We start from the raw sequence: 26,542 nt of genomic DNA on the forward strand, positions 1-26,542 counted from the left end.
CGTCGGTCACTGCTGAGTTTTTCATGCATGTGGATTAAAATAAATGCCGTTTATTAATTTCAAATTCTGTTTATTATAATATACTTTTATCTGGAAATTCGAAAAATTAACAAATTTAACTCTATAAATCAATTGAAGTGTTACAGATTGACACATAGCTTGTTTATTTGTTTAAATTTGAACACAGTTTTCTAGCTATTGAGTGTTTACTTCCTAGGCACCCCAATAACTGATAAATACATATAAACACAAAAAGAAAAAAATTATCTTAGTTTTATATTTCATCTGAAAACTATTAGAAAAATAAGACAAATGTAATATAAACGTAGCATTCCAAAAATTATTTAAGCTTAATTCAAATCTATCCGTATCAACTATATATTTTATCAATACTCTGAAAAAGCACGTCAATTAGAGAGAACGTTGTGAAACATTAAAGTTAACTTCACAGACAATATAAAGAAACTCGTTTCTACCCTTTTAAAATTGTTATCATATTATAATAACTGATGTTATTAAAAATAGCTTTTATATTATCCTATAACAGATAACACAACAAATTATTTATTACTATATGGTAATTTGCCTTAGTGTTAAGACACACAAAGACAAATTACTATAAAGTAAAATGAAAGCATTTTTAAAGAAACAGGGAAGAAAATTCAATTCCTTTTGCAGAAGTGAACGAGTTGACTCTGAACTTCTTTCTGTTGCCAATGTCAATAAACCACTAATTGTTTTATGACTATGTAAACAAAAACTTTCTTCCCAGTTAGTTAATAAAAAGTCTATTTTCTTTATTTACTCTAAACTGTTAATTTTATTATCTAACAACAATTTCTTACATGTAATATTAATCAGAATAAAAAGTTGAAGACAATTAAACATAAATCATGTTTATTACAACTATTCTTATAAAAGATATCTTTATCATTATTGTTTTGAACTTCTACATAATACATATAAGTTAGGATAAATTAGAGTAAGTACTTTGTGTTATTTCATAAAAAGTAAATTTTGCAGATGAACTCAGTAAAACGTATACTGGATTACAGCAAATTAAAGTCAGAAGCATCGTACGAAAGTTCACCTAATAAACAACCACCCCAAGATTGGCCACAAGAAGGAGAAATTCAATTCGATACTGTTTCTCTACAATATACCAACAATGAAAATACTGTTTTAAAGAATTTATCATTTTGTATTCATTCCGGAGAAAAAGTAATATATCTGCAAATTCCAAACAGTATTGCTAATGACTATTTTTTTCATATAATTTTTATTGTTTATTAACTGCAGATAGGAATTGTTGGGAGAACAGGAGCTGGAAAGAGTTCTATTATTGCTTCGTTATTTCGCATGACAGAACCAATGGGAAGAATAACTATCGATGGAATTGACACTAAAGATATTGGTCTTCGGGATTTGCGCAGTAAATTATCCATCATTCCTCAAGTAAATAAAATTATTTCAGTTAAAATAATTTTTTTCCAATAATTTTTATGATTAATTTTTGCCAATTTTTATTCTCTTCTGGATAAATGTTTAATATATTAAATAATATAAAACATACCATTTAACTATATTTTATTATGTCTGGAACGCAGACAACTTGAAGTGTCAGCCTACATTTCTAGAACACCTGGAATCAGATAGGAATTAATTAAAATCTCGAGAAATTTTTTGTAGATTGGTTTGTTTATGGTAGGTCAGCACATCTTTAAATATATTTTAGTATTTTGGGCTTAGCTGAAATCATAATTTATTTGATAAAAAGGCTTTTCTACAATTCACATGCCCAAAAAAGTAAACGGAAATTAATATACAAGACAAATAAATATATATATTGTCACATATAAATAATATAAATTATTTATTTATCAAATCACTTTCCTAGTAATTGACAAAAAAGAATTTCATTTTTTCTATATCACTGAACATTACATCTTACTGTCATCATGTGTATCGCATTGTCTAAAATTTGAATGAAGTGCGAGAGCAATGTATGTACAACTTTCGTGTGTAATTACTGTAACTCCAGAAAGTATCAATATAGAATTAATATATCTTTAATTAATAGTATTTCTCATAACATTTGATCTTTTTTAATGTCAGGACTAATTTTTATTTTATACTGGTAAGCCAATACGTTTGTTTGACAATGCCAGGTTTTTTCATTGTCATATTGTAGTATTTGTATTTCACAGCCAAAGCATGAAGAAAAATATTACTTCCAACTTTGCAAGATAAAATCTTATGTTTACCATGTTGTCCAATGTTTTTTTATATTATTATCAGAATATTTTTCCATTTATTACTTCTACATCATAGATATAACTGTTCAATATTTGGTGGACTCTGCATTATTTTTCAATCTCTTTATTTCTCAAATAGAAATAATACTATTTTAAACAATCAGCCAGAAATTTTGATTTTCTCAGTAATAATTCAAAAGAAATGTGCATTTTTAATGTAGTTATTTCATTTTTGAATCTGTACGACTATTTCACAAAAAAAACTAAAAATACAAATTCAGAAATCACTCCTGTTTAAAGTAGTTGTAAAACGTTGAAGATAACTTATTTCGAGTAAAATATATCAATAATATTGAATTTTGAAACATTTCTAACCGAGAAGTAAGCATTCGTTAATTTACTCATTTAAAAAATATAAATATCTTAAAATTTGCAGTGGAAGGTGGGTGTACTGTTTTTCCTTCAAGAGTGATGAACTATCCTTACATTCACCTTAAAACATGACATGTTATGGTTAGATTTTATGCAACTTGAACATCAAATAAATAGTCTATTCACTCGGACACAAGGCAAATCTCATCATTAATTTTTATTTAGTTGAATCAACTAAATAAACTAAATAAAAATCAAATGAAATCAACGTAATAAAAATTAATGATGAGATTTGCCTTGTGTCTGAATAAATACACCATATAGTTGGTGTTCAAGTTGCATAACAATTACCGGCACGGTTTCGTAAGTACTAGGCCAAATTGTTATCAAACCAAATGACAATTCCGATGATTTGAGATAATTTATACCTAAATTTGATATTTAATTTCTGCATTTTTTCAGATCATTTATATTAACACAATTGTGAGATTCTACATCTGTCTTTTATTCTGATACCAACTATGTTACTCCTACTTCACAAGTTTTGAACGTTTTTAGATGGTAATAATGTCATCTTGTGTGCGAAACTAAGGAAAATAGGATGGAATAGGAAAAGGACGAGATTCAGTTACAATTTACTACAAATAAATATTTATTAGACGGTACGAAAGTTAGTGCAACACTTTACACTGGATATTCCCGGTTTCGCTGAGAGAGATAGATTACAAATTTTTAGTATCTTACAAAATCAAAACTAGAATTCTCTTTGAGGATTTTTGCAATGTATTTCTTTAGTTAGCAGTTCGATAGTGAAGCAGCAAATGCACGTATGACGAGGAATCTGGGGACACGGAATAGCGCTAATCCGAAAGAGGCACACAAACACACTAAACTGAACAATTTAAAGGACAATGGGCAACAACTAACTGAAATCGTCAGTTCCACATCATATTCAAAACAGTAAATACCTTAAAGGTCACTAAAAGTCGCGCGAAAGGTGTCACTATGAACGCTGAGAAAGTGTAAGTTGACACTCGCTCAGGTCAGAAAGTTGACATATACTAGCTTCTAATGAGCTCATTTCTGAGTTGTTTTCCTTTACATTTGTTCGATTCTCACACAATTCCAAAATTCAGATAATATAGAATTAAAGAAGTAGAAATTATAAACTATGAGAACCATTTGTTGATGTTTTTTCGATTACTTGAAGCTGAACATTTGAATTTTGAATATTTACAATAATGTAACATGAAAAAATTTATATATATTATACAATGCTAAATTATCTAAATATAGTAAAATATTTGCTATAGACTTAATNACCTCTTGATCATATGGACATAAAATGACAGACCAACAGAATAAATAATAACTTTGGCAGAGAAATCCACTAAACATGGAACAGTATCCTCGATAACAAAAGCAATAAAATACAAAGTTTATAACGGGGTGTGTTAAGTGAAGGTCTATGTCCTTGCACTTGGGTTGGACTTAACTCTGAACACTGGGCGTTCGGTCGTGGTTTCGCGCCGCGCTCGGACACGCTGGCAGCGTGGAGTTTTCCGGGTGTCCTCCATGTCGATGACGCCTGAAAAGAGGCCAGTTTCCCCATAAAAGTCATCCCGGAAGGCGTTCTTTCCCCGCGCGTGATTAGGCCATTCTATACATTTTATAAGGCTGGTTTTTTGGTCGCATTGCGATTGCAATAAAGGTGTATAGCCAAAAGACTCGATATGAACTACCATCTAGAAAGAGAAAGAAATTTATCATCTTCTGCTGCAAGCAAAGTTCTGTGAGTAAAAAAATCCTTTCAATTCTTTGGTGTTACGTGGGTTAAAAACATTCCCACCTTTTGCTTAGCTTTTTATGTATGGTGAAATATAATTTGTCCCACCTCGAAAAGTTACAGTTACTCAGTCATACAGTTTAATATTTTATTTATAGTTTCATTCAGTTGGCAGATGTCCTTATCCATTTCGTCTAAATTAAAAAATAATCTGTGCAACTAGGGGGAATTGTCTGTGCCACAAAGAGTTAAAAGTTTTAGAATATTATAAGTTTATAAATATGTTTTAACTTAATACAGGTATTGTAGTATCATGATAAGGATTTTTCGCTGTATTTATATACATATCCAAGTAATTAACAATGGATAAATTGTAAATCATATTAATTAACCATAAATGTGTTTTTGAGAAATGTATGCTGCTTCTTGCTTCATTTTTTTACATTGATGATATTCATAACANTATATATTATACAATGCTAAATTATCTAAATATAGTAAAATATTTGCTATAGACTTAATTAAACAACTTAAAAACTTACGAATAATTTATTAGAAGTAAATTATCTAAATATTTATGGTAATTCGGGTGTTTTCAGTAATAAATTTATATATGTGTTAACAACTTAATAAGAATATGCCTAAATTAAATTTTAATTGTAAATGGCTGTTATGTTAAATAAATTGTCATTGAAAATGAAAACGTATAATTTAAATAAAATTTAACTCTATGTCAAGCGTAACTAGTTTTGATCAACAATTGTTATCTTTGTTCGTAGAATTTTAGCTGTTATAGAAAGAAGTCTGTTATTTCTGTCTGTATGATAGGTACATGGTGATTTGGAATTGTCTTTAAAGATTCAGTAGTTCAAAATTGTTTTAATTAAATAAGTGAATACAGATAATCGCAGTATTGCTTTTACTTATAAAAATACGCATCATGTATCTTAAAAGTTAATCTTTAAACTAATGCATTTTAATGTCTGATATGATCATAATTGTATAATCAGGATCCTATGTTATTTACTGGTCCTCTTCGAAGAAATATCGATCCTTTCAATGAATATACAGAAGAGATGCTGTGGCAAGCCATAGAAAAGGTAAAAAATAAATAGATATTCCATTATGGTATCTGATTTGTTTCATAAATTTTTAATTATTAGTTTTATTTATTTCAAAATATTTGAATAAAAGGTACAGTTAAAAGGAATTATTAGTAAATTACCTGGAGGTTTGGATACACATTTGACAGAAGGAGGAAGAAATTTCAGCGTAGGAGAAAGACAATTAATTTGCCTTGCCAGAACAATCCTTCGTCAGAATAAAATTCTTGTCATGGACGAAGCAACAGCCAATATAGACAAAAGGTTAGAATAGATATTTAGAAATTACAAAATTTTAAGTTTAAATTATTCTTATTTATAACAACATACGTAACTTCAGATTTCTGCGGTGTGAAAATAAACTGTTGAATGCAATTTTTAATTATCACTGATTGCTGTTGGTGACCTGCCATATATGGCCTGAAGTATCGTTTTTGTATCTACTTCGTGTTTGTTTGTCTTCGACTCTTTACTTTGTCTGTGTGGCGTGCATGGAAATCCAAAGTGCTCTGCTATTTGTAAACATTATCTTTGAGATTAGTCAAGTTTGAGATAAAGCTATTCAACAAACATGGCACCTGTTTGTTGAATAGCTTTATGTTTCTAAGTAGCTTTAACTCAAAGTTCTAGTAGCTTTAGCTACTAGAAGTTTGCGCTACATATTGTGTGAAAGAGAACGGAATTTCAATCGTCTAATAACATTTTTCTTCATAATTTTTTTTACCATGCTATAATTGTGATAAAGGTACACGAAAACACCAAAACGTGAGAATGCATTGTCACGAATAACTGCGAAAGCCTATTTGAACAGAACTAAAAATGGTCCCACTTTACAGAAAAGATATAAATAAAGTGTAATAGTATTATGAACCTATAGTAACTGTACATTTGTTATTTCATTGAATAACACTCATTAGATGCGATTGAAAGTACTTTCAACCGCACTTACTCGTTTCCTTGTATATGAATATGTGTGTGTAACATTCTCTGGCACCAGAAAAGTTAGGAAGATTTTAATTTTTTTCAAATTTATTCAAAAATTTATGAGATAACATTTTTGAAACAAAGACACATGGCATCTGTAAAATGCCATGCAAGCAAAACAAATTTAAAATTTCTGTTCTTTTATGTAACGGTATAGTTTAGTCATCCTGAAACATGCCTTTAGATAATAATATTGTTAGGATTTTCGAAGTACTAAAATGTTTTAAATTAAAATTTGAGATTCTCATAAAATAAACAAGGGTTTTTATGATCCATGGATTATTTCTTTGATTGGTTCATTTTTCATACAGGTAACATTCTTATTTACGAAAGTGACCAGGAATTTTTATGTTTTTTTATAATATTTTGACTCTTTCTGAGAATAATGATACATTTGACTAATAATGAGCCACTATAGAGTTTTTAAAATTCGCGTGACTTCATATGAGTAAATTCATCATGATTTCATAATGGATGAAACTCGTGCTTTTCATATTTCTGTTCACGATTGTATAAGCTTACCTTCTTTCTTCATATATGAAACATGATAAGGAAAAGTGAATAAACTCTATTTATTCATGTGAAATATTTACACACGTGATCTTTTCATAGTTGCAAAGAAGCAAAGCAGCTTGCGGTAGTGGTCTTCATAGAATGAGAAAAATTGTATAGGTCAATGTTTACTCTATTGAAAGTGGTGCTGAAATAATGTTATATGTTTTATGATGTCATAACATTCTAAATTTTTTTACGAGTGGATAAATAATTGCAATCATAAATATTAAGAGCTAAGTTTAATTACATAATACAAAGAAAAGCTGGCCACATGAAATTTTAGTTTTTATTCCCATGTCTACCGGTAACATCTAATTAAAAACGAATTTTTCATCAAAAATCCTCTAGTAAGCCACTAAGATTGGAAAAATTTTTATTTGTTGCATTTCATAATTCAATTAAATCCAATCCAATTTGTATTATTTACTTTATTTTAAGTACAATATTTAATACATAATCTCTAATATTAAAAATACTAGTTATATAATAAGTGGTTTTTATCTTCATCAAAAGTTCCAAGTATTAAAATTTTTAAGTAATTTTTTCCATTTTTATACATGCTTGTATTTTAAACTGACACTAATATTTAGAATCATGACGTACTCTTTCTATTTATTATTAGCACCGATAACTGCATACAGAAGATAATTCGAGAGAAATTCAAATCATGTACAGTGTTGACAATAGCCCATAGATTAAATACAATTATCGATTCAGATAGAGTTATGGTAAGATTTTTTTTATAATATAAAATATATATATGTTATTATAATTACAAATTAAAAATGTTTAGGTAATGGATGTAGGAAGATTACAAGAATTTGACTCACCATATGCATTACTAAAAAATGTAAATGGTACTTTTTATAATTTGGTAAAGAACACAGGAGTAACTTCGATGAATGAGTTATACAAAATTGCCGAGAAGAAGTATTATGCCAAGGAAACTATCGCAAGAACAAAATTATAGCCTAAAGCAAAAAAACATCATTCATATATATTCATTTTTGTAGATATGTAAAATGTTTCTTTAATTAAGAGATGTTCATAAAAACATCTCTTTGAAATATTAATTCTGAAAAAACCTAATACAGAAAATTTCATTATACCAGATAAAGAATTGTAATAAAAATAACAGTATAAAAAAGTAATTTGGTTAAATCATGTGAAATTTCTGTATTTTCTGCAGAACAATATTAAACTTTAAAAAAATTTCTAAAAATAAAACTTAAATAGACATCTGTTTAAACTAATTTTTCTCATTTTTTCGTTAAGGCGTAAAATATTATTTTGTACCGTAAATGGTACTTGAAATATTATAATGTACTGAAAATGTACTAAAAATCTAAATGTACTTTCAATTTACTGGAAAGGGCAAAATGTACCAGAAAAGTACAAATGTACTAGGAACGGCAACACTGAATAACTTGACTTTACCGTCGTCAAGCAAATTTGTTTTCTCGAGTAATTCTTCGATATTAGAACCAATTCTTATTTTAGGCTTTTGATATCTCATGAGTAATTCGGGAAAAACTAAGGTCTTCTGCTTTGCTATTAGATTCTTTTTCTTATTACTCTACCCTCCTGCTTTAGACAATAACAGTGCTAGTAGAAAAGGAAGGAATTCACCTAATTGTTTAACCAAAATATTTTTTTTTGATATTTAAGGTAAACGCGCCGGTAGTGGACACTTTAAGGAAAATTTTTCGACTTTTTTGAAACTAGACCCCCTATATGGAAGCCCTATGGCTTAAAAGTTATATTGTCTGTTAGACAAAATATTTCTTCACTCACTGTAAGGATTTTAATTATGTCAGTCTCGTCGAATACATTTTAATTTAATTTATTTTGTAAGGCTGAAAATCTTTCAGTAGTGGACATTGAAAAAATTGAGATATTTAGTGATGGACAGGCATTTGCACCAGTAGTGGACAAGGAATATAGAAATGATTATACTCAAGATGAAATCGTTTCTATTTTTCATAACTTGCAGAATTTGACAGTCTTTACTATAAAGAACAAGAACACTGTGTTAATTATAGTGAAAACTCATAATTTAATTAAATTAATTAAAATATCAAATTGTACAAATGTAAATTACATGTGTATAGTTTGTAATGTTTATATGAAAATTGAACTAATAAGTATTATGAAACATAAATATAAAACATTACAAAGTTAGTATAAGAAACTTTCTTATTTTGTTATTGTTACATTATTCTTAACGAATACAAATGTTGAAATAAATGAGATCCGTTTTAACATACTGGAATGGATTATTGTTACACTAAATATTAAACACTTAAAAATAATAGTATAAAACTGGGTTACATTTAGGAGAACTCAAATATTAACGTCAGCATATTTTAAGGAAATATTGTTGCATTGTTAATTTGTGTTGAACTAATTATCTATGTCAATGCCTTTCGAGAATTGACAGTGACTCTCTCTTCCAATAATTAGAGGCTTAGGAAGCCTCAAGTTAATTTGAGAAATATTTATCGTTTGTACATCTTTTTCATTTTTAACAAATAGGCTTTTTAGCCTATTTATGGAATTAAACACAATCACTTCTGCGATATTATCACTGATTAAACTGGTAATTTTGCACACACATTTGTACTTTCTTTTCTTACCAGACAAGGTGGCAACTACAAAATCATTCTCATGCAGGATGTTTGATTCCCTTTCCTTTTCAATGGTATTCCGACTGTGTCTTTCGGACATATCCTTCCTCCGAGTCCAATTTAAAGTCCCTTCAATACTTTCTCCCCTTGCTTCCGTATCTTTCGATTCCTTAATTGCTGAACTTGGTCCAATAATTTCGTTTGAAGGGGGTTCAATAAAAATAATTTAAAATAAATGCTTTTATTTGAGAAATATAGCTGTAAGGATTGTTATTCTTTCGTTTACCAAGGCCTGAAATTTCACACGTGCAGTCTACATAGTTTACAAACTGGTTTACTTTGAGAACAGCTGGGGTCCGCTTTCCCGGGTAGTTCTCATATGCTTCAGGGGAATATTGGTATAAAGTCTATAGCAAGAGGGGAGCTAACTTACCGCATCTGTTCAAATATAACACAATATTGTCGATATTAATGCTATTAAATTATAAGGGAACCGAAAAAAGGTATGGGGAAAAATTCTATTGAACAGAAAACAAAAAAAACCTGCTGATTTCATAAAAAACATCCAATAGCGTTTTAAAAAATTTTACCGAAGTCAAATCGGTAAAATAGAAGTTTAGAACTTTTTAATTAATTTGATTAAAAAACTCCCATAAAGAACAATAGCGCGATTAATTACCTAATTAATAAATCGTCATAAAATATTTTCGCGGCAAAAATAATTCATGAAATTTGCACAGATCATAGATAACGATGTATATATGCTGATCCATACATTTTCGGAAAAGTTATAAGTCAACGCTTTTTTTAATGGACCCTTAAAGTCCATGCCCGAGTTAACCGCATGTTTTGTCCACTATTGAAACACCTCATTTCAATAAACGGACATTCACGGTTTAATAGTGAACACTCCCTGTTTATGACTAGACAGAGTAACCAAAAAATGCTTGAATCAATACTGTATGTTAGTTAACATTAGGTGATTTAATTTTTGACTTGATACTGATTAAAAGTGAAAAGTTCATTTTCACTAGTTGTGGCCATCTCTTGTCCACTACTAAAAATATACGATATTTTTGTTTCATTAGTGGACATATCATTCAATTGACTTGGAAAATAAAAATACTATCAGGAAGGTCTTAAAACATACCAACGAAGCTCATATTAATAGTATATCACCAAAAAACTTCCGTGAAACTAACTGTTAATACAGCAAGCGTGATTTCACTTACCTAGACCTTAAAAAAACAGACAGCAGACTCACTTGTCTTCTTATATCAGCAGGAATGCCATCACTAATGAGCGCGGGAAACCATCCCATGATGCACTAGAAAAGGATCAGTGCGAGTTACCACCACTACAGGGTTTTGTCTACTGAATGATTTGTATGTTGTAACAGTGAAGCCATCAACAACCTTATTACTCATATTTGAAGTTCAAAGTGTCCACTACTAACGCAGTGTCCACTACCGGTGCTCTTACCTTAAAGGAATGTGTTTTTCGCATAATTTTTTGATAATTCTTTTATGTTTTCGTAATTTACAAACATCGGCGAATATATTTCCTCTCAGCAAATTATCATACATTTAGCACAAAACTTTAACATGATTTGAAGTAGCTTCTTTCAATATCGCTCTTCGTTGAGTAGTAGTCTTTTCTAAAAGTGCTAGCATATGATAATTTTTCTTTATGATCTTCATTTTATTGGTAATAAATTCAAAAAAACCTCGTTTGTCAGGAAAATAAGAATCTTTCAAAGAAAATTTCTTATATGTTTTACGATGAAAAACCAATGAAAAATAACTAAATTCCTTTTCTGTCGTTTTTTATATGCATCCATGAAAAAATTAAATTTTCCGCAAAAGCTTGACGATTTAAACAATTCACCTGACTCTCATCACGACTATTTTTAAATAGAATCAAATAATGTCTATTTAAACTTATATCTCTCATAATCTCATTTTTCTGAAGCAAATTTTGCATTATTAAAATCATACTTACATTACAGAGATGAGATTCTGTTGTAAGCAGAAATGCTGTTTTTGGAGACAGTTCCTGCTTCAGAACAGCGATTACCATCAAATCCTATCCTTGAACAGATTTAGGTAAGCTATATATAACTGTGATATCCTTTTTTTATTGAAAAAACGGTAAATATACAGAGTAACACCATAGAATATTCTTCGGAAAATTTTCATAAAGTTTGTTGTGAATCATTTTCCTCTCCAATGTGGTTTTTCCAGATTGGGAAGGACTGGCAATTACACAACTACTGGGATGCTTGAAATACATATTAATCAACCTTGTCAACCTTAGAAAATTTAAAAAAATTATAATATTTCATTCCTGAACTTATCTCTTTGAACATTACTAAAGTTTTCTTATTATTTTCTAAACATACACCTGTCATGTCATCTACACACCGTTCGAATGTGAACCTTACATAAGGAGGAAAGCTATTCATCACTTAGAGAAAGATAGAGTGGTAATCTTTGCAGCAGACCATATAACCATTACGTACTTTGTTAATTTCTCCATCCTTGCAAACAATTATAAAATTGTATTTTCCTTCTCCTTTCCAAATATCATTGACTTTAAAATAGCGGAGGATAAATGGAAAATTATTGGGAACATCGAACGAGAAATTTTTTGCCGCAGAAACGCATGCGTCGAAAGTTCTGTATAGAATTGGGGAAATTGAGTAATTTTCATAGTCCCCGTAGGTAACCACAAAACCGTACATATCTATGGTCGTAGTTTAAATATAAAACTATTTCTCTCTAAAGAAGTAACTTATATAAAATACTAACCAATCATATTTTCTTTAAAAACTAGCAACCAATAGTTTTTTAAACTCCAGTCGTATATTATCTACAGATAAAAAAATTGCAATAACTCATATTGTTGATTGTGAATGGAGGCACATGTTTATTCCGTTAGGATGAACAAAAAACACAACGCGGGGTCTACACGACTTAGTTTACAGTATGGACTGTAGAGCAGAGGGCGCAATATTCAAAAATTAATTAATTTTTAAGATGTGTCAACATTTTTATAATTACTTTATATTAAATTTTTTACAAATTAAATATAATCTATATCGTATTGGTCTGTATTTTGTTATAATTCAGTTTGCATCATTACATTATATTAAATTTCTATATTGTGTCGGCATTTATACTTAGTTTGAATCATTACTTTACTACTGATAAGCGTTAAGTACACTAAGAAGATACCCTAAGAAGGTACACTAAAAAGGATTTTTTCAAAATTTCCTCGTCCTCGCAGAAGTGGGAGAGGGATTACCTTGAACTCAGCTTCAACTGTTCTATTTTATATAAGGTTTATTGCATTTCCGTGTGAAGTCGAACATATTTTTAAACCGATCTAAAAATTCTGTAATTAGTCTCGGAAGAGGGGGAGATATGCATAAGATCGTCTTCGTAAAATAATCTTTGTAGTTATATAAATCAAATTCTATAATATAATGCAATAGAAGGGTTATATGTACAAAGTTAGCTAATCTTATTATTTACCCTTATTTCTTGCTTGAGCAATGCTGGGCTTACCTGCAGGAAATAGATAATCGTATCTGAATTTGAATTAAAACTATAAACGTAAAGTAAATCACTCTAAGGCTAAATGGCGATTTTGCTTNAGGGTTATATGTACAAAGTTAGCTAATCTTATTATTTACCCTTATTTCTTGCTTGAGCAATGCTGGGCTTACCTGCAGGAAATAGATAATCGTATCTGAATTTGAATTAAAACTATAAACGTAAAATAAATCACTTTAAGGCTAAATGGCGATTTTGCTTATAGTTCCAACTGAAAAGTGGTATGCTCGCAAATGTAAAAAGCTGTAGACAAAAAGATGTCGTGTAGTCACTTGTACTTTACATATAGGCTACTACATGCTGGTTAGAAAGGAATAGATAGTATAGAACAAAGATCATTAATCTATCAGTGGTGTTGTCCGAACCTTATTGTTAATATATTCATGATGTGTATTAATATACGTTTTCCAAGATAACGTTAATAAACGAACTCAGTGTTGCACTAAAAACATATTTCAACTACCAAAATGTAGCGTCTGTTAAGAAAGTTCATTTTGGTAGAACCTTATAGGAGACTAATCCTGTATTTAGTTGTTAGACATGTAAAAAGTAACCATTTTCATACGTTTCTTTCATTTGTGGGCTAGATAAAGTATAACATTATTATTATAAGCTTACAAAATGATAGACTTAGCGCGAACAAGGATGACAGAGTTGGTATTGTGATCAGCAGGTGCACTGTGAACCGGATTTGAGTTAGGATTATAAACTTCATAAAAATTGTATGTGTGGTTTAATTCAAATATCCACGAGCAAGTCTGTTATATCAAATCAGCGATAAGCAGGGTCTTACTGTACTTTAAATATTCCATAAATTAACTTCTGGTTCTCGCGTTTATTTTAAAATTAAAATTAATAAAAGGAATATATCAATTTTTAGGTCTTGAAGCTGTCCTCAGTTTCAGAAGACCAGAAAATACAGAATGAAGAGAACTTGCCATCTGAAAAATTTCAAAAATTAAATATATCAGTACAAAATTTTCATGGTTAATATTAAAAAATTTAATTAAATATACTTTAATGGGAAATTTCTTGGTAACGTTGAAGTAATCATTGATGGATAAGCATAGAGCTGCTTTACCAAATCTCTTCATAAAATTCAACATCTGTACAATAATGAATTATCATCACCTTATTTAAAATTCACAAACTTTTAACAATTATTTATAAAAAAAAAAACAAATTTTTACTATTTAACCTTTAATTTCTGCACTAAACTCAAATCGCAATCAGCAAATCTTCTTATATCTTGAAAGGATGTTTGCATCTGAAAGAAAAAAACAAAGCGAAACGTTTCATTAAATCCATAAATGAACTTATTATTATATTTCTAATAGAGTTTCTTACGTTTGACGTAAAAGCAGCCATCAAGATGCCAAATAAAATACAGCCAAAACTTGTTAAACCACAAATTAAAAAAATAAAACCTTTCAATGCGAAGTTCACTTTCGAGAAAATAGCAATAAAATAAAGTAGACACGTTTCTGTTAATAAGGCAGCGTAAAAAATTGTTAATACATAATTGAATGGTCCGTTGAGTTGATTGGTGTATGACCAAATTTCATGGTGCTGTGCCATTATTTCTTCCAATTTCAATTTCAAATTTGCGTTATCTTTTCTCAATACGTACAGCTCTTCTGATACATTGTGAAATACTGTCGTTAAAGCGAAAAAAATCAAGATAATAAATGAACAGAGGTATATTAAACCTCCACTCATTACAGTCATCCATATTCCAACTTCAACGCTGCAAATAAATGCTTCCAGCTTGAATAATTCATTTTTCTTCAAATCGTGATAAAATAAAAATACATTTAACAGCTGAAGCCATAATGTAATAATTATTGTGAAAATCACAGAAGCAATTTCTATGTAATGAATTATAGAAAACAGCTGATTTTGGCATAAGAAATTGAAATTTCTTACTTTAATTTTTGTATTTAATTTTACTCTTCTGACAATGCTGAATATTACGGCAAACACTAAGGCAAGAATACTGACCGCCACTTTGACAAAGATGTCGTTGTTGACAATCGAGTACCAGGATATACAGGGCGTTTTACTCGACAGAAAAGGAATTGTCATGCAAAAAGTAATAAAGAAATGCATCCAGTACATACATTCGATGAAAGATAAGTAAAATCTGTTTAGAAGTTTTTTCAAATAATTGTTGTTTCGTATGACATATGAACAGGGATTAAAGAAATGCCATCCGTATATTATTGACATTGAGGTAATTGATGACAGAAAACATTTCAGACATATTTCCTGTTTAAAACTTACAATATTAGAGCTACTGCTCGATGAAGTTTGTATCATGTCTTCTCGGATAATTGTAATATTCTTCGATGTAGCTTGGTATTTAATATAGAAAATTAGAGTCAGTTGCAGTTGTGGAACAGCTTCAAGGATAAATAGTAACTAATTTTCCTTTATGTAAGCATAATTATAAAAATTATGGGTAAGAATACCTTTAATGAAAATAAAATGCTTTGAATTATAATATCATCGATAAAAGCCGTCATATAATTCCTCATAACTCCTGCAATTTTTGTCCAATTTAGATGAAATTTTGGTTACATTTGTTTTATGTTTTGACAGAAGATATAGTCTACATATTTTGCAACAATATTAGTTATAGAATAAACGTTTTATCGATTTGCGATCGGTGATCGGACTTTCGTTGCATTGACCACGTGACGTCTATGCTCGATATGGAAATTTTCTCTGAGAGGAGACTTTGATTAGTCTGTGATGCATTTAATATTTTCTACTAGATTAAATTTCGAACTATTGCTATGTTTGATATTTCTTCCTTTGTCTATTTACAATACAGCTATATAATGCTAGATTGTAAGTAATATTTCTACTATTCTATGTATTTATTGTTTACTCTTACGATATTTTATTTGCTGTACGGTTTGAATATTCGTTTCAATTAGTTTTAGAAGATATTTCAGTATAGATTTAATGCATATTTTGAAAATATCGAATAACAATAAATTGTACAGAAATGCATTATATCCATTACTTAAATTATTATTTCCATTTCTTAAATTTTTAAATATACTTTTAATCTACTATTATAAAACAAAATCAGCTAAAGTAATTATTGGAGTTACATATTAATAATACCTGATATAAATATTTTAAAAAAATATGGCCTACTTTAAGAATTAATTTATATAAGGAATTTTTAAATACAGTACGTATAAGTACGTAGGAATGTTTCTCGAGTACGTAATACATAAATGTTTTAAATTTATAAAGCTAATTTTAACAAATCGGGTATTAAAATAGTGTAATTCTGAAACACACTCGCTTCTTTCCCTGTGGGCGGTGCTTAACTCTGCCTTTGAGTATCCGTAGATGACAACGGATTATGCGAGCCTCTGTTGCTGTCTTTTTCACATTATTAAAGGTAACAACATCACCAAACGATCGCCTAATTTTCGGGCTATAATATGGCTACTTTTAAATGATTGGAATAAAGTAATTTGACATTAGAGGTAGGCGTTAGGCGCCATCTCTTAATTAAATTAATAATTAAAATTAAATAAATAAATTATTAAATAAATTTAGAACATTCTGGAATAAAAGAACTGACCCGGGACGGGGCTTGAACCCGCAACCTCCGCTTGCCGTGCGGTGCGCTTGCCAGTTACGCCACCCGGACCCCGAGCGAATGTTTTGAAAACTGGNCCACGACCATAGCGGCATCGTAGGCGAAGGAGTCGTCCCCAGTCGGTGATGACGGTTATTTATTTAATTTTAATTATTAATTTAATTAAGAGATGGCGCCTAACGCCTACCTCTAATGTCAAATTACTTTATTCCAATCATTTAAAAGTAGCCATATTATAGCCCGATAATTAGGCGATCGTTTGGTGATGTTATTATCTACTCGGGCTGTGAGTTAATGTTTATATATATTAAAGGTAACGTTGGAATTTTTTCAAACACTTCTAATGAGAATTTTAATTATGTCAAACAGGGAAAGAATGAGCAGTGATCTCACTTATCTTTAGTTTACACTGTAGTGGTCCATTATTTTGGTCTGGGGATCAACCAACTACAATATACTACAACGAGTTGCTGCAACCTTAGATGCAGTGCTCTTGGTGGCAACTACTAGTAATATCGACCGCCATTTTACTTTAAGTCAAAACATCGAAGTCTATACCGCGTGTTGAGCAGAATTGTCTGTTTTACACATGTAAATCTAGATTGTTTTGTTTGCTTCTAGATTTGAAATTTAGACGATTAGTTAACCTATTAACGCTCACCTGTTTTTAATTATAATGTAATTAAGCATACAAAATACTTAAAACTGAAAAAACGAAAGAAATGCTTTAATTTTAAAGAAAAAGCTTCAAATTTTATTTTTTTCCTTTGTCTTGCCTTTCTGTGAAATTTAACACCGATGAGTCATTGTTTACACAGCTGGATGACCTTGAGAACAGCTGGAGTCGGATTTCCCAGGACATTCTCATATACGTCTGGAAAGGACAAGGGTTTAAAGTAGGGTGACTAATAACTAGACGTATATTTTTAAATATTTTTAAAAAATTAAAAATTTTATTGCTATTTCCGATCCCCCCTAATTAATTAAATTTATATAAAATAAAATATATTAATTTAAAAAATTTAAAAATCAATTGGAGGTTGTTTTTGACATCAGAAAGCAGCTTTGAATACCTTTACTGAAGTCAAATCCATGCACTACAACTTAGGAACCATGATATAAATTTGATAAAATACTCCCATTAAAAAACAATTAAGCCTTAATCAAGCCTTATCAAAGGCTCATTAAAATCGCGATAAAATTTTTTCGCGCGGGAAAAAAATTTTGAAAAAATTTGGGACTTAACATTCCAAAAATTCAAAAAAAATTTTTTTTTGTCAAAAGTGGCCTCAATTACCGAATGTTTCGTAACGCTATGTAACATGCTCGAGTTATCTCGGGACCAGACGTTGAAAGTGGACGATGAAATTATTTGCCAAGTGTCGATAAATGCACCAAGTCATGACATGGAATTAGATATATATTTTATTAAAAATAGAAATGTCTTGTTATTTACTTTTAAAATTAAAGAAACTAAGTGGGATCATTTTGGCTCTTATCATCTGAATTAATTAATTAATTAAGAATTAAAACTGTTCCTTTCCTTTGCACACTTTTACACAACATGTTAGAATATTCTAGCTTGTTGACTTTACACAACGCAAATGACATGCTCCTTGAATAAAAGCAAAATGGAGGATGTAAATTGAAATTATTTTAATTTAATTAATTAAACATACCGTGGTCACAGCCTCTCTATGTAGTATATTCTAGCACATTGATGAAAGCAATAAATTGTGTATGTTTGTTGTATATACTTTAGTTAATAATTTTTAAGTAATTTAATTTCTGATTTTGTAAATGCAACATTCTAAAATTGTTTTTAAATTACTGTATGAAGATTCATCTTTTTTTCTTTTTCTTTAAGACAGCTTCAAGAGGTAAAAACTAATATTTTCAACATGTTAATTTTAAATTAATGTATATCTAATTAGATACTATCTATTATTTGTTGTGACATCGTCAAAATATCACGCTCCAATTTTTCATTATAATTTATTTAAGTTTAATAGTGTCTTGCATCTTTACAGTATATTATTCCTTTCCAGTTAACAATACAGACATACCAGTCATGTTTGTAACTTTGTTCAGAATTGTTCAGGAGAAAATTTTTTAAATTGAAATAATGTGATTACTGATGCAAACTGTAACTTCGTATATAGTTTATCTTGGCCTCCTCCCTTTATATTCTCAATATCTGGTCTCGCTTTTCATCTATCTTTCTCCATTCTCGAAATTAAAAATTATTTTTGTTTGCAAAAATTTATTTTCTGGACCTACATTACAAAAGTAAATTTTCTTGCTTCTGGATTCTTTCAGTCATCATGTCGTTCATATTTTGCATTTTTTTCACATTATTAATTAATGACTCATTTGTTACTAAGTAGAGGAAGCATTATTTAACACGAATAGGCTTAGTGGTTTTATGTACTTTACAAATTGTTTTTTGTAATTTTTTTGATGATTTTTCCACTAATGTTTAAGACGTATTTTTAAAATGTAATCATGGACATCAGTTTAATGTGATTTCACTTTTCGTGCGTTTCTTTGACTACAAACTTATTTGCAATGTATTTATATATAAGATAGAAAGTGAAATTTTCTACACTTATATTATGGTAACTATTTCTGGCAGACAGGAATAAATAGTCTTTCCACACAGTTAATAACACATTTTTTCGCAAATTATATAACCATTACGTTTTTGTTGTATTGATACCAGGTTTCTGTAGACAACAGCAACACCGATGCATCAGTCTGCAATAGGTTTGATGCACAATTTTTAATATCTACTCAGTTACTGGTTCATATTACTGTATGTGCTATAGCTTACTAAAAATTAATCTGAGTGGCATTTAAATAAATATCCTATATTCCTGATAAGAAAAATGGTGTATTGTTCTTATAATATTTAAGTATGTATAGCATATTATATCAATGAATGTTTAATATAGTAATTAAAATATATTTTATGAATGACATCTACTGGTTATCCGAGTGTCATATACAGTAGAGCGTCGTTTATCCGAATCAATTGGGGACTGGGGTTGTTCGAATAACTTATTTTTCGGATAACCGATTATGTACGAAAAAACACATTAACCTATTTCGTGTTAAAATTTTTCTCCGTTGCTTGCCGCTTCACGTTGAATTTTCGTCGTTGTTAAGCTGAACGTAAACTATTTAAAATAATAATCGTGATCGTAAAAAATGATTTCTTTATGTTTTACAAACGAAATAAATACATTGAAAAATATAAAAACAAATAAAAATTATACTTTAGGCCGACTGGAATTCTTTCGGATAACCGACTTTCGGATAAACGACGCTCTACAGTATTTGTACACAAGTAATAATAAAATTTTACTATATTATTGTTAATGTAAGTTTTATGTTATATCTTATAAATATGTTATATATATATAAAACATAATATATACAGTACTGAAATTCAACAAACATTTCTGCGTATTGCTTGATAAATTTTATATATTAATAAATTATACGAATACTTATTTATATGCGTTTAAATCATCAGCACTTTGTGTATAATTCAGTTCAATATTCTCTCAGGAAAACGTTAAAGTTACATTAAATAATGCTCGTTTGTTAAATACTAAACTTATTTCGTATTTTTAAATATTTAAAGAGTTCTTTGTATTTTTTTAGTTATATCAATGCTTCGTCAAGATACTGTTCGTATATTACAGATTTGCATCCTTTGTTATATATTTTCAGATCAGTGCATACACCGTATTCCATCCTTCCTTACACCAGAAAAAACTAAGATAATACATCTTTCTGACATATCTTTGCATGAAATAAAATTGCAGTCATTTTCTTCGCATTTAGCTAAAAGTTTTAAACTCTTGTTTGCCTGATTAGTATAATTGTTTCCTTGGATACAAAATTGGAACATATAATCCATCTTTGAAATATGGATTTCTTTATTTTCTTTGTATTACTACAAAGAAATATATACCTTTGTATTTTTATATACAGAATATCTAAAAAAATAATACTGGGAAATTTGTCAACCAAGCGTAAACATGAAAAATTTTCCACAAAGTATGCCAGCAATAAAACTTTATTTAATTATTATTTTATTTACAAATTTATTTTTCTCTTGTAAAAATCCTATTTTTATTCACAAAATTTAATATAAAATTTATTTAAGTATTATTATTTAACATGTTAACAATAGAATTGACATTTTAAAGTCAACTATAGTTTCATGCTTTGCAACAGCATGCCATACACACGGTTTTATCGAAAATATGTTAATGGAAGTAACAGAGACTACACTACTCGTGTATTAAAAAACATCTAACAACGAGTTGCCTAACTTTCCTGGCTGTTATAAAATATTATTTTTAAAATCTCTTTTTAATTATTAATCACTAGTAGTCCGGGGCGCCCCCTAGTGGGCATTAGAGCAGCAGCAGTGTTATTCTGTGGTATACATAATAAATTCATATTACAAACAAAAATAATAATANCGTTGGAATTTTTTCAAACACTTCTAATGAGAATTTTAATTATGTCAAACAGGGAAAGAATGAGCAGTGATCTCACTTATCTTTAGTTTACACTGTAGTGGTCCATTATTTTGGTCTGGGGATCAACCAACTACAATATACTACAACGAGTTGCTGCAACCTTAGATGCAGTGCTCTTGGTGGCAACTACTAGTAATATCGACCGCCATTTTACTTTAAGTCAAAACATCGAAGTCTATACCGCGTGTTGAGCAGAATTGTCTGTTTTACACATGTAAATCTAGATTGTTTTGTTTGCTTCTAGATTTGAAATTTAGACGATTAGTTAACCTATTAACGCTCACCTGTTTTTAATTATAATGTAATTAAGCATACAAAATACTTAAAACTGAAAAAACGAAAGAAATGCTTTAATTTTAAAGAAAAAGCTTCAAATTTTATTTTTTTCCTTTGTCTTGCCTTTCTGTGAAATTTAACACCGAAGAGTCATTGTTTACACAGCTGGATGACCTTGAGAACAGCTGGAGTCGGATTTCCCTGGACATTCTCATATACGTCTGGAAAGGACAAGGGTTTAAAGTAGGGTGACTAATAACTAGACGTATATTTTTAAATATTTTTAAAAAATTAAAAATTTTATTGCTATTTCCGATCCCCCCTAATTAATTAAATTTATATAAAATAAAATATATTAATTTAAAAAATTTAAAAATCAATTGGAGGTTGTTTTTGACATCAGAAAGCAGCTTTGAATACCTTTACTGAAGTCAAATCCATGCACTACAACTTAGGAACCATGATATAAATTTGATAAAATACTCCCATTAAAAAACAATTAAGCCTTAATCAAGCCTTATCAAAGGCTCATTAAAATCGCGATAAAATTTTTTCGCGCGGGAAAAAAATTTTGAAAAAATTTGGGACTTAACATTCCAAAAATTCAAAAAAAATTTTTTTTTGTCAAAAGTGGCCTCAATTACCGAATGTTTCGTAACGCTATGTAACATGCTCGAGTTATCTCGGGACCAGACGTTGAAAGTGGACGATGAAATTATTTGCCAAGTGTCGATAAATGCACCAAGTCATGACATGGAATTAGATATATATTTTATTAAAAATAGAAATGTCTTGTTATTTACTTTTAAAATTAAAGAAACTAAGTGGGATCATTTTGGCTCTTATCATCTGAATTAATTAATTAATTAAGAATTAAAACTGTTCCTTTCCTTTGCACACTTTTACACAACATGTTAGAATATTCTAGCTTGTTGACTTTACACAACGCAAATGACATGCTCCTTGAATAAAAGCAAAATGGAGGATGTAAATTGAAATTATTTTAATTTAATTAATTAAACATACCGTGGTCACAGCCTCTCTATGTAGTATATTCTAGCACATTGATGAAAGCAATAAATTGTGTATGTTTGTTGTATATACTTTAGTTAATAATTTTTAAGTAATTTAATTTCTGATTTTGTAAATGCAACATTCTAAAATTGTTTTTAAATTACTGTATGAAGATTCATCTTTTTTTCTTTTTCTTTAAGAACGCTTCAAGAGGTAAAAACTAATATTTTCAACATGTTAATTTTAAATTAATGTATATCTAATTAGATACTATCTATTATTTGTTGTGACATCGTCAAAATATCACGCTCCAATTTTTCATTATAATTTATTTAAGTTTAATAGTGTCTTGCATCTTTACAGTATATTATTCCTTTCCAGTTAACAATACAGACATACCAGTCATGTTTGTAACTTTGTTCAGAATTGTTCAGGAGAAAATTTTTTAAATTGAAATAATGTGATTACTGATGCAAACTGTAACTTCGTATATAGTTTATCTTGGCCTCCTCCCTTTATATTCTCAATATCTGGTCTCGCTTTTCATCTATCTTTCTCCATTCTCGAAATTAAAAATTATTTTTGTTTGCAAAAATTTATTTTCTGGACCTACATTACAAAAGTAAATTTTCTTGCTTCTGGATTCTTTCAGTCATCATGTCGTTCATATTTTGCATTTTTTTCACATTATTAATTAATGACTCATTTGTTACTAAGTAGAGGAAGCATTATTTAACACGAATAGGCTTAGTGGTTTTATGTACTTTACAAATTGTTTTTTGTAATTTTTTTGATGATTTTTCCACTAATGTTTAAGACGTATTTTTAAAATGTAATCATGGACATCAGTTTAATGTGATTTCACTTTTCGTCCGTTTCTTTGACTACAAACTTATTTGCAATGTATTTATATATAAGATAGAAAGTGAAATTTTCTACACTTATATTATGGTAACTATTTCTGGCAGACAGGAATAAATAGTCTTTCCACACAGTTAATAACACATTTTTTCGCAAATTATATAACCATTACGTTTTTGTTGTATTGATACCAGGTTTCTGTAGACAACAGCAACACCGATGCATCAGTCTGCAATAGGTTTGATGCACAATTTTTAATATCTACTCAGTTACTGGTTCATATTACTGTATGTGCTATAGCTTACTAAAAATTAATCTGAGTGGCATTTAAATAAATATCCTATATTCCTGATAAGAAAAATGGTGTATTGTTCTTATAATATTTAAGTATGTATAGCATATTATATCAATGAATGTTTAATATAGTAATTAAAATATATTTTATGAATGACATCTACTGGTTATCCGAGTGTCATATACAGTAGAGCGTCGTTTATCCGAATCAATTGGGGACTGGGGTTGTTCGAATAACTTATTTTTCGGATAACCGATTATGTACGAAAAAACACATTAACCTATTTCGTGTTAAAATTTTTCTCCGTTGCTTGCCGCTTCACGTTGAATTTTCGTCGTTGTTAAGCTGAACGTAAACTATTTAAAATAATAATCGTGATCGTAAAAAATGATTTCTTTATGTTTTACAAACGAAATAAATACATTGAAAAATATAAAAACAAATAAAAATTATACTTTAGGCCGACTGGAATTCTTTCGGATAACCGACTTTCGGATAAACGACGCTCTACAGTATTTGTACACAAGTAATAATAAAATTTTACTATATTATTGTTAATGTAAGTTTTATGTTATATCTTATAAATATGTTATATATATATAAAACATAATATATACAGTACTGAAATTCAACAAACATTTCTGCTTATTGCTTGATAAATTTTATATATTAATAAATTCTACGAATACTTATTTATATGCGTTTAAATCATCAGCACTTTGTGTATAATTCAGTTCAATATTCTCTCAGGAAAACGTTAAAGTTACATTAAATAATGCTCGTTTGTTGAATACTAAACTTATTTCGTATTTTTAAATATTTAAAGAGTTCTTTGTATTTTTTTAGTTACATCAATGCTTCGTCAAGATACTGTTCGTATATTACAGATTTGCATCCTTTGTTATATATTTTCAGATCAGTGCATACACCGTATTCCATCCTTCCTTACACCAGAAAAAACTAAGATAATACATCTTTCTGACATATCTTTGCATGAAATAAAATTGCAGTCATTTTCTTCGCATTTAGCTAAAAGTTTTAAACTCTTGTTTGCCTGATTAGTATAATTGTTTCCTTGGATACAAAAATGGAACATATAATCCATCTTTGAAATATGGATTTCTTCATTTTCTTTGTATTACTACAAAGAAATATATACCTTTGTATTTTTATATACAGAATAGCTAATAAAATAATACTGGGAAATTTGTCAACCAAGTGTAAACATGAAAACTTTTCCACAAAGTATGCCAGCAATAAAACTTTATTTAATTATTATTTTATTTACAAATTTATTTTTCTCTTGTAAAAATCCTATTTTTATTCACAAAATTTAATATAAAATTTATTTAAGTATTATTATTTAACATGTTAACAATAGAATTGACATTTTAAAGTCAACTATAGTTTCATGCTTTGCAACAGCATGCCATACACACGGTTTTATCGAAAATATGTAAATGGAAGTAACAGAGACTACACTACTCGTGTATTAAAAAACATCTAACAACGAGTTGCCTAACTTTCCTGGCTGTTATAAAATATTATTTTTAAAATCTCTTTTTAATTATTAATCACTAGTAGTCCGGGGCGCCCCCTAGTGGGCATTAGAGCAGCAGCAGTGTTATTCTGTGGTATACATAATAAATTCATATTACAAACAAAAATAATAATATACTGAATTTGTCATGATGTACCATACTAAAACGCAGTCAAAAACGCAAAAAATCGCTTCTAAAAATAGTACAGTAGAAGCCAAGTTTGTCAGGCTAATCCTGAACCCTGTCCCCCATGGGGGAATTAAAACGAACTTTTTTATGTGCATTTTTATGGCCTACCCTACCAAAATGCACTCAAAAACACAAAAATACTGCATTTATGGTTATTTTAATATAGTTACGCAAAACACTAAATTTATTGTTAATTTAAATAATAGCTAGGGGCGCCCCTAGTGGCCATCCTCGGCATACCGTTACAGATACTGTATACCGACACACGATCAATGGCTTATATTAATAGATAATAAATAAATAAAATTATCTGTGGCGCCATTTATTATGAGTTTTTATTATAAAAAAATTATATATTTTTAATTATTATAAAATAGAAAATGACTTAATTTTGGTGTAGGGTGGATGTTATAAAGTTCTGTATACGCTAACAAGAAGTAAAATCCCTACCACACTCTGGGTATGACACGTGACTACACATTACTTCCCCTTCTCCTCAACCTTTTCTCACAGAAATTTAATAGCATCAATGCCTTTTATACACATGCTGCCATGCAGAATTTCTTTTTATAAGTTTTACCCCATATTGAGACATTAAACGAAATAGATGCCAACACACACACACACATCTATGGAAATTTTTAATGTTTTTTCAACTTTTTTGGGATCAAGGGTTTCAAAACGTAGATGTTTATTTGCAAATATTCGAATAGTCAAATTTGACACGATTCCAGTACTTTCTCTTATTATGTATACAGTGGTACCTCAGGATACGAAATTAATCTGTTCCAAAACTGAGATCGTATCATGATAATGTCGTAAGGTGAATCATTTTTTCCCATACGATTACATGTAAAACCAAATAATTTGTTCCAACACTAAA

The 26,542-nt window shown here is 29.2% G+C and overlaps 1 protein-coding gene across 1 annotated transcript in view; it reads left to right on the plus strand.

The window, feature by feature from the left end:
* Nucleotides 1-8,158, plus strand: part of LOC111633584 (multidrug resistance-associated protein 4-like) — a 43,481-nt gene extending 35,323 nt beyond the window's left edge. Inside the window, exons 14-17 of the mRNA XM_023378192.1 lie at nucleotides 5,424-5,513; nucleotides 5,608-5,780; nucleotides 7,678-7,783; nucleotides 7,849-8,158. Coding sequence (XP_023233960.1) covers nucleotides 5,424-5,513; nucleotides 5,608-5,780; nucleotides 7,678-7,783; nucleotides 7,849-8,025 — 546 coding nt within the window. The 3' untranslated portion in view covers nucleotides 8,026-8,158. The remainder of the gene's footprint in view (nucleotides 1-5,423; nucleotides 5,514-5,607; nucleotides 5,781-7,677; nucleotides 7,784-7,848) is intronic.
* The last annotated feature ends 18,384 nt before the right edge of the window (nucleotides 8,159-26,542 follow it).

The sequence above is a fragment of the Centruroides sculpturatus genome, unplaced genomic scaffold, assembly GCF_000671375.1.
Source record: "Centruroides sculpturatus isolate CEXI.00-Female unplaced genomic scaffold, Cexi_2.0 scaffold551, whole genome shotgun sequence".
In the NCBI taxonomy this organism is placed as follows: Eukaryota; Metazoa; Arthropoda; class Arachnida; order Scorpiones; family Buthidae; genus Centruroides; species Centruroides sculpturatus.